The sequence below is a fragment of the Stegastes partitus genome, unplaced genomic scaffold, assembly GCF_000690725.1.
Source record: "Stegastes partitus isolate 25-593 unplaced genomic scaffold, Stegastes_partitus-1.0.2 Scaffold1528, whole genome shotgun sequence".
In the NCBI taxonomy this organism is placed as follows: domain Eukaryota; kingdom Metazoa; phylum Chordata; class Actinopteri; family Pomacentridae; genus Stegastes; species Stegastes partitus.
This window is the reverse complement of record NW_007579259.1, coordinates 70,550-80,684: the sequence shown is the minus strand read 5'-3', so window position 1 is coordinate 80,684 and position 10,135 is coordinate 70,550. Positions and strand designations below refer to the sequence as shown.

The 10,135-nt window shown below is 44.1% G+C and overlaps 1 protein-coding gene across 1 annotated transcript in view; it reads right to left on the bottom strand.

Moving 5' to 3' along the window:
- Positions 1-3,217: 3,217 nt before the first annotated feature.
- LOC103371121 (von Willebrand factor D and EGF domain-containing protein) overlaps positions 3,218-10,135 on the bottom strand; it is a 52,538-nt gene continuing 45,620 nt past the window's right edge. Inside the window, exons 30-35 of the mRNA XM_008300347.1 lie at positions 9,870-9,965; positions 8,600-8,695; positions 8,133-8,228; positions 7,275-7,370; positions 6,962-7,059; positions 3,218-3,771 (exon numbers count right to left, since the gene is read on the bottom strand). Coding sequence (XP_008298569.1) covers positions 3,751-3,771; positions 6,962-7,059; positions 7,275-7,370; positions 8,133-8,228; positions 8,600-8,695; positions 9,870-9,965 — 503 coding nt within the window. The 3' untranslated portion in view covers positions 3,218-3,750. The remainder of the gene's footprint in view (positions 3,772-6,961; positions 7,060-7,274; positions 7,371-8,132; positions 8,229-8,599; positions 8,696-9,869; positions 9,966-10,135) is intronic.

The following is a 10,135-nucleotide window of genomic DNA, read 5'->3' as shown; positions in this document are numbered from 1 at the left end:
TTTTTTGCTTGCAGTAAAAATGCTTTAATTAAAAACAATACACAGAAATCAGACTGTCTCTTTCTAGCTCTGGTCTTGTTTTTAATTCATTTTCACCATCTGAAAACAGGAATTGTTGTAATTTAAGGCCCTGATTTTATCCAGAATTCAGGCAGCAGGTTTTACACGTTATTAACTTGAATTTGGTCGTAGATTTTAGTCCACAGAGAGCAAAATTACAATAAAATCGACGTTTTATCTGCTCTTGTGTCGACATAAATGTGCTCAGGAGTTGGTTTTGAGCTAAAATGCTGCAGATTTTTAGCCATTTTTATTTGTCAGAGAAGCAAATCCAGCTGTGATGCTTTTATTGAGGCTTCAATTAGAGTTTTTAACACTTTTCAGCAGCAATAAAAGAGAAGTCACATCTTCATCAATTAGCTCATTTAATTTAATCCTCAAGTCTCATTATGGACTTATTTTTAAATTAACGTCCATATATTTTGCATAATTGTTTTAAATGCGTCTTCTTTTCTTCTGCTTTTGTTGTACTTTATTGAACTGGAGCTCAACTCTTCCTGTTTTTGCATTTTGTTCTTTTATTTACATCTTTTTCTTATTTCAGACTTTGCATTTTTATACATTTTAATTGCACATACCTCTTGAGTTACAGTTAAAAAAAATCTTGTAAAGAAAATTGTGCATCTTCACTTTTACCTGTTTGATAAATGGACTCGCTGCTTCTATACATTTGCTCTTGATTGCACCGATTTCTGTTCTCTAATGCCTGTTTGTTCTATAATCATGTGCTGTCGGAGGGAAATTATTGAGGTTGAACTTCCTCCTCCGACTGTGTGGATGAACCTGATGCTCCGTCCAGCGTCTGACTGTTGTGTTTCTGTGTGTTTGCGCCTGCTGGCATCCAGGACGGAGGATAGCTTTGCTGCTTTGGCCGCCGGCTCCGAGGCTCCACTGAGTGAACAGTGCAGGTGTACCCGTCTGTGCCCACCATGATGGACACGAGCACTCCCTCCTCCTCCTCCTCCTCCTCCTCCTCCACCTTGCCCAGTGCCATCTTTGGGGGTGGATATAAATATCTGTCAGCGGACGATGGCTTGTGTGAGTGTTGCTGCTGCAACAGTCGCCGCCGCCAGGTTCAGTCAGATCACAACAGAAAGACGACATAAAGCTTGTTGCAAATCCATTCAATTCCATTTACGTTTCATCCCTTTAGTTTGAGAGTCTTTCTGCATTTTTCTTGACATTATTATTGTTATTGTCGCCACTAGAGGGCAGCTAAACCCAAGCGATGGTTTCTAGTTTTTCCCATCAGCTCGGCAACTGATGGAGATTTCTGGAGTCTAAAGCTCATTTTCCTGCTGCAAGAAGGTTTACAGCAACATGTTCAGCAGAAGAAGTCACTTTAAGTTAAAAGAAAATACAGTTTAGGACCAATCTAACAAATTATTTCAGCTTTCATCTGTCAGCTGATCGTGCAAATATGTAAATAACATAAAGGTGTGGACTGCACTTTAGCTTCAACATCCCAACCTCCTGTTATTTATTACATATTTTTCATCGTTTTTTTAAGAATGTTGTGCAAATATGTGCATCTTCCAAAGTCAATGCGAGACATTTCAGACAAAACAGATGATTAAACAGATCCTACAAGAGGAGTCATTTTAAAGTTACTTGGTTGCGGCTGTTCCTGGATGTTCTGTTTAATTAGATCAAAGTTACCTAAACTCTTAACATTTTAGGTAAAATAACACTTCACCAATATTGTAAAAAGTGTATTTGCACTGTTAAATGTACTTATAATGTCTTATTGTTGTTGCACAGCCTCGAGAACAGTCACTTTTCGCTGCACAAACTGTGTGAGCATGTGACAAACACAAACTGTTGGCTCTTGCAGCTCCTCAGCGTTCGGCCGGGTGAAGGAAGGAGTTCGCTGCCAGAGTGGAATCCTAATTGGTGCGGAGCTAACGTGGCCTCATTAATCCTTTAATCCTGGTTTCCTCGCGGCCCCCGAGGCCTCGACCCGCCGGCTGTGAACTTGTCTGGCCCCTGCAGCAAAGTCAAATGCCTCATTGCTGCTGCTGCTGCAGAACGCCAGCCAGAGCCAAAGATAACAAAACAAAAACGTCTGCAGGTTCTGTAAACACCTCAAACATCACATTTATGAAGGAAATACACATTCTAGAGAAGATCGTAATAATCGTTGCCTCGTCAGCTGTTCCTCAGTTTGTCCTTTCAGGTGCATCGTGTCCTCCGGCGGCCATGTTGGAGGTCCTGAGCTGTTAACAGGACGAGGTGCAGAGGTGGATGCATGTTTCCAAACATCTTTTTCTTACACAGAGGTATGAGAGGTGAATGAGACCACACGCTGCTGTTAACTGACCTGTTCGACTGTAACAGAAAAAAAAAAAACTAAACTGTGAAAATCTGGCAGCAGGAGTGCCAGAAAAAACGCACTAAAAATGGAGGAATACTGTAACAGATGTATAACAGGTGAATTTTATGGTCACACGTTTAGAAAGAACAAATTATTATTATTATTTTTTAACAGTCAACATGTAAAATAACACTTTGTTCTGTGATTTTAATAAAAATCGCCTCTAATGTAGCAAATATGGGAAAATCAAGAAAACAAGATTACCTTATTTTAAAAAAATACACTTAAAATGTTCATTTTTAACTATTTAGATTAGGTAGAATTGTTTTCAGATTGTTATTAATTGCTATAATTGTGTTTCAATCCTTTAATATAATATTTTTACTTTCAAATAACAGCAAATATCTGTAAAACAATAACATTTTTTAGCTCATTTTTTCTGCTATATTTCTGTGCTGTGGTATTTAACCTGATTTAACAAAAAAAGGAAGGTCCTGACATATTTAAATATTTAGGTTCACCTTCAACCACTTGTATGATTTATTTATTACAGAAATGTTTTATTTGAAGTTACAGGTGTTAAGAACTGAACCACAGCAGCATGAGCCTCAGCTAAAGCTAATTTACTGACTTTTTCTTACTCGTTTTTAATAACTTAACCATCAGCTCTGACATCTCAGGAGTTGAATTTGTCATCCCAAATAAATTCTATTTTAATTTTATTGGAAAAAGTCCGTCACCATCAAAGAATGCAGATTTTAAGTGTGACTGCAAACCTTTACTGTAACAGTCCGATTCAATAAATGAGTATAAGTTAATTTATAAGAAATGTGAGAGACACCGTACCTCTTAAGGACCTTTATTTTCTTACAAAACAACTAATAAACAATGCTTTAATAAGAAATACTATCGATTATACAATGAGTAAGATATATACAACAAGAAATACACGACAGTATAAAACAACCAAATAAATAAATACTCATACAGAGGTTTGGATTCATGGTGGAAGAAACCTGAACGTGGAGACATTTACAGTAGAAAAACAAACACGATGAGATAATGAGCTTCGCTGCAGTCTGACGAATGAATGAAATACGAAAAACAACAAAAGTGATGATTCACGACAGTTAAGCTGGTAGGACTCAGTGAAGGCACTGATGTGTTCGGTGGAGAAAATGTCTTTTATCATGTTGGTAAATTCATGTGAAACTGGTTTCTATCAGCTTCAAAGCTGCCTGATTGTTAAACTTACAGTATTTTGGCATTTTGCTTAAATATAATTTTTTCCCTGTTTCCAGTTTTGGTGCTTTTCATGATGGTCTGGATCAGCTGAAGGTTTGTTTCCTCGGTGTGTTCGGGGTTTTTTTTTTATGTCAGCCTCGTGCGATGGGCAGCTGGAAAAATAAGAAATGTGAGATTTTAAAATCACACAGATCGTCACAGAGACACAACAAGAAAATACTTCAAGAGCACACAGAGCAACATAGAAATTAATGATGTAGAAAAAACGGACAGCATCCACACTTCCAGCAACCAGCCTCTAGGTTCCCAACTTCCAGGGTCCAGCCTTTCAGCCTCCCAGACTTCCATCATCCAGACTCCACACTTGCAATCTCCCAGCTTCCACATTTCAAGTGACCAGCCTTCTAGTAAACAGCAACTTCCCTCCGGACTTTCTGCCTCCCAGGGACCAGCTTCTACTCTTCCAGACTCCCAGCCTCAGCTGCCCACAGACCAGCCTCCACACTCCCACCAATCAGCCTCCACACATGCAGTCTCCCAGCTTCCACATTTCAAGTGACCAGCCTCCAAACTCCCAGCCTGCAGACTTGTAGTAAGTATGTTAATTCAGATCTATTGTACATGAGGAGGTGATGGCGGTGTAGAAATCAAGTGACCAGCCTCCATCGTCCAGCTTCCTAGTAAACAACAACTTTCCTCCAGACTTCCAGCCTCCAGACTCCCAGGGACCAGCTTCTACTCTTCCAGACTCCCAGCCTTTAGCTGCCCACAGACCAGCCCATAGCCTCTAGCCTCCACACTCGCACCAACCAGCCTCCATACTTCCAGCGACCAGCCACCAAACGTTGAGTGACCAGCCTCCACACTCCCAGCTTCCACATTTCAAGTGACCAGCCTCCAAACTCCCAGCCTGCAGACTTGTAGTAAGTATGTTAATTCAGATCTATTGCACATTTGGAGGTGATGGCGGTGTAGAAATCAAGTGACCAGCCTCCATACTTCCAGCCTGTTAGTGAATAGCCTCCACCCGACCTGTGACCAGCCTCCACCCTCCCGCCTCCAGGCTCCCAACAATCAACCTCCAGACTTTCAGCAACCAGCCTCCACACTTGCAGTCTCCCAACTTCCACATTTCAAGTGACCAGCCTCCATACGTCCAGCTTCCCAGGAAACAACAACTTCCCTCCAGACTTGCAGACTCCCAGGGACCAGCTTCTACTCTTCCAGACTCCCAGCCTCAGCTGCCCACAGACCAGCCCCCAGCCTCCACACTTCCAGCTTCCACATTTCAAATGACTAGCCTCCACATTCTCAGCCTGCAGACTTTTAGTAAGTATTTTAATTCAGATTCAGAGTTGTACATTTAGAGGTGATGGTGGTGTAGAAATTAAGTGACCAGCTTCCAGACTCCCAGCACCCACACTTCAGCAACTAGTCTCCAGCCTTCCAGCCTCCAGATTTCCAGCCTCCACACTTACAGCAACTAGCCTCCAGACTTTCAGCGACCCACCTCCACACATGCAGTCTCCCCACTTCCACATTTCAACTGACCAGCCTCCATACTTCCAGCCTCTTAGTAAACAGCCTCCACCCTCCCAGCCTGCACGCTTCCAGTCTCCATACTCCCATTGACCAGCCTCTACACTTCCTGCCTCCAGACTCCCAACATCAACCTCCAGAATTTCAGCAATCAGCCTCCACACTTGCAGTCTCCCAACATCCACATTTCAACTGACCAACGTCCATACTTCCAGCTTCCTAGTAAACAGCAACTAGCCTCCAAACCTCCAGTCTCCAGACTCCCAGCAACCAGCTTCTACTTTTCCATTCTCCCAGACATCCAGCCTCCCAGCCTTCAGCCACCCCCAGACCAGCCTCCACACTTCCAGCCTGCACACTTCCAGACTCCCAGCAACCAGCTTCCACACTTCCAGCGACCAGCCTCCACACTTGCAGTCTCCCAGCATCCACATTTCAAGTAACCAGCCTCCATACTTCCAGTCTCCAGACTCCCAGCAACCAGCTTCTACTCTTCCAGACTCCCGGACATCCAGTCTCCCAGCCTTCAGCCACCCACAGATCTGACTCCACACTCGCAGTGACCAGCCTCCAGACTTCCAGCGACCAGCCTCCAGACTTTCAGCGACCGGCGTCCACACTTCAAGTGACCAGCCTCCATGCTTCCAACCTCTTAGTAAACAGCCTCCACCCTTCCAGTGACCAGCCCCCACCCTCCCAGCCTGCACACCTCCGGCCTCTAGAATCCCAAGGACAAGCCTCTAGAAACCCAGGCACCAGTCTCTAGACTTCCAGCAACTGGCCTCCAGACTCCCAGGGACAGGCTTCTACTCTTCCAGATTCCCAGACGTCCAGCCGCCAGCGGACTAGCCCGTAGCCTCCAGCCTCCACACTCCAACCAACCAGCCTCCACATTCCCAACCTCGACACTTCCAGCGATCAGCCTCCACACTTGCAGTCTCCCAGCTTCCACATTTCAAGTCACCAGCCTCCACACTCCCAGCCTGCAGACTTACGTATGTTAATTCAGTGGCAAGCCTCTACCCTCCCAGCCTGCACACTTCCAACCTCCAGACTTCCAGCGACCAGCCTCCAGACTTTTAGTGACCAACGTCCACACTTCAAGTGACCAGCCTCCATACTTCCAGGCTCTTAGTAAACAGCCTCTAGACTTCCAGCGACCAGCCTCCAGACTTCCAGCGACCAGCCTCCAGACTTTTAGTGACCAGCCTCCATACTTCCAGGCTCTTAGTAAACAGCGTCCGCCCTTCCAGTGNCTCCAGACTTCCAGCGACCAGCCTCCAGACTTTTAGTGACCAGCCTCCATACTTCCAGGCTCTTAGTAAACAGCGTCCGCCCTTCCAGTGACCAGACCCCACCCTCCCAGCCTGCACACTTCCAGCCTCCAGACTCCCAGCGACCAGCCTCCAGAATCCCAGGTACCAATCTCCAGACTTCAAGCCACTAGCCTCCAGACTTCAAGCCTCCAGACTCCCAGCCTCCAATTTTTGAAAGCAAAATGGCAGACCAATCTGTAACTCATTTTCTTATGTCTCCATTTGTCTTCTCACTTACATGTGTGCATGTCAGGGAGGCTGAGCAGCAGTGAAAATAACTCAAACATCTGCTCCTTCAGCTGCTACCGAAGCACAATTAGCATGTAAATAAATCACAATTATCTTGTTTCTGTGGCCAAACTGGAGTGAAAACCAGAATGTGAGACTTAACAAGCCAAGAAAAGAGGAACAGCTCGAGGTCAGGGTCATGAAAATCATTGTAAAAAGCCTTTTTAAAAAAATGTAAATTGATGCTCCATGTTCCTACCCTCTTGGAGCAAAGAGACCCTGAGTATCCACTCCGGCAGGCACAGATGTTTGGTCGGACGCATCGACTGCCGTACAGACACTTCTGTTCACAGTGAGCTGAGACACAACAGAAACAAACACACAGTCAGAAGCTAAAAGCTGCAAATTCACAAAAGTTTAGACGAGTATCGTGCACAGTTTATCTCTCAACTTTGCATTTAAGCTACATTTATGAACCGATCAGAAGCAGGTGTATTTCAGTTGAGCATCTCAGTGTTGTGCCTGCAGTAGCTTGCAGATGTTGTGTGTCTGTGTTTTGTTGTGCTACTCACGGATCTGACACAGCATGCCTTGCCACCCCGAGGCGCAGTGGCAGGTGTTCGGACCGACACACTCTCCTCCATTCAGACACTTCTGGAGACAGCTGGCTGGGAGGCGACAGAAGACGTAACGTCATCCTCAGATGTTTCAGAGGAAAACGGTAAATCTGTGTTGTGTGTTTTCTAATGTTTTTATATCGTCTCCAGAGTTCCAGTTATGCTAAAAGTATATTTGTATAGTTTGATAAGACTGTCATCATTGGTGCAAGCAGAACTGAAAAACCACCCAATGCCAGTGTATATAATTTTTTATTTTTTTAAAGTAAAATTTTAATGCCAGTTTTTAGGAAACCTATCAAAACTTTCTTGCCACGTTTGCAGACTCTCTTTGCTTGAAATTTGCAGATTTCACTCAGTAAAACAAGGTTTTGTGCGTCTTGTCGTGGCTGGATGTTTTTCCAGTGCGATCTAAGACGTGATTAAATTTTAAATGTGTTTGGATTTTGTGCTGTTAATCCAACAAGACAAGGAGGCGCTACTTTGTCTTGTGATTTGCATTTTTCACCTTTAATTTACTTTTCATGGATTAAACAGTTCAATACTTGTAAAAATAATCAACAAGTTCATCGTAATTGTTAGTTCCATCCTGACAACTTGAAGTGGCGGCACATTTTATGTGATTTTAGCGTGGTTTTAGCCACCGTTTATTCTTTTGTGGCCCATTTTTCAAGTACTTCTGCTTTTTCCTGTAACTTTGCTTGTTGAACAAACAAAAATCTAGATTTCAGTGTCGACTACAGCTGACAGTTGGTTGAAGAAGTGTTCACACTGTTGTAAGCATCACTCAAATTCTTGTTTCGTGCCACTTACGTTTGTCACATCTCTTTCCTCGCCAACCAGATGGACAGTCGCAAACATCTGGACCGACACACCTGCCGCCATTCATGCACATGGGCTCACACACACCTGGAGAGAAGGAATGAGGTGAGTCTGGCTTTATCTGACAACTGAAATTTGACCTGCAAAATTGTGAAATCGACGCAAAATTCAACAAAAAAGCACGTTAATTTGATGCGTGTTAGCTTCTACGTGTTTGTTGGATCCCAAAATCGCCATCAGATAACAATCAAAGGAAACAAACTACAATTTAAAGCGATGTGAAGAATTTTAGCTAACAGATATTCAGTGAACAAAATGAAATAAGACAAGAGGAGGTGGATAAACAGACTGGAGAAGAAGACGACTGTAAAGATGGTAAAGCAGCAGAACCAGCATTAGTTTAGGGAAATAAAAGAAGCATCGGTAGACAAGAAACAAGGGAGGGGTGCCGGACTGACTTTTCTCGCAGCGTCTCCCAGTGTATCCCTGCAGACAAGAGCAGACGTTGTTCCTCATACACAGACCGCCATTTTTACAGGGAGGATTGCAGACAGCTGGAGGACGAATAAGCAAAAATAGCATTCAATAAATATTAGAGCGAACTGGAAGGTATAAATTCAGCTTCTGTAGCTTGAGGTGCGATTCGAAAGTTCTGAGACTACAAACAGCTGTCATGAGTCAAAATCATGATTTATGTTACACAAGCTTTTGTGACCAATCGTAGGTGTGATTTCTCCATGGACCTCAAACTGGAGCAGAGATCATCACTGGTGATGGGAGGAAGGTCTGCGGCTACCACCAAGAGAAGAAACAGTGGAAGAGTCCAAAGCTTCCAAAACCAGACAAGGTGCTTCCAAAACCAGACAAGGTGCTTCCAAAACCAGACAAGGTGCATCCAGTCAGCAGCCTGATTGTTGATTTCTTAAACGTTCATGTGGTTTATCTTAGAGTTCTTTGGGTTCTACTGTGGTGTCCTGAGGTGTCTGAGGGAGAACATTTGGCACAAACCAATTGAAGTATGGCACAACAGCATGCAAGTGCTCACGTTTCACTTTTCACCTGGTCCCACCTGGGCCCCGGGTGTTTTAGCCACAGCAAAACAATAATTGTTGAAAGGGGATTTAAACCGGCAGACAAGACTCTTGGATTACCAGTTTCAACCTTCCCCTGTGGCCATGACCTATGAGTAGTTACCAAGAGAATGAGATCCAAGCAGCTGAAATGAGTTTCCCCCTTAGGGTGCTTGGACTCCCCTCAAAAACAGCCAGCTGAGATGGTCCGGCCCTCCAAGTGCCTTCTTTTGGAGGTTTGGAGAACTCGCTGGAGGGATGGCTTGAGAACCTCACAGGATACCCACAACATTGCTGCTAGCCTAACCCAACTGTGAGTAAGAAGATGGATGGATGGATGGAAAACATAACAGACTGTCCACCTACCAGATATGACTCCCTGTGACTTCTTCTTCTTTCCCTACATAAGGTTCAAGTTAAAGGGTTGCTGAACTGACACAGTTTAAAAGCTTCTGTTTCCATTGCAGATGGTGTTGGACATGCAGGACTTCCGGGGAGTGTTCCAGGGGTTGCAGGAGCACCATATCACTGCACCATGAGACTGCTTCGATGGGAGTTGTGGCCAGATTTAGATCAGGTGCTGTTTTTGCCAGTCTCAGAACTTTGTGATCGAATAGCTCAGCGAAGACGTGAACTGCGACGTGTGTTTTATGTTTACCGTTCTGACACTGTGCTCCGTAGAAACCGTGAGGACACTCGCAGGTGTTCGGCCGAACACACGAACCTCCATTCAGACAAACAGGAGAGCAGAGAGCTGGAGGAAGAGAAAAGCAATGACAGGTTGGTACAACCACAAAAAACACGTTTTGATTAAGTTCTTCCCATAAACCTAACCCTCCTGTGACCTTAAACCACGTCTTCGCTTTCAAATTCAATGACTGACCTTGTGTTTTTACATTAGTAACGCAACCATAGACTGTATAA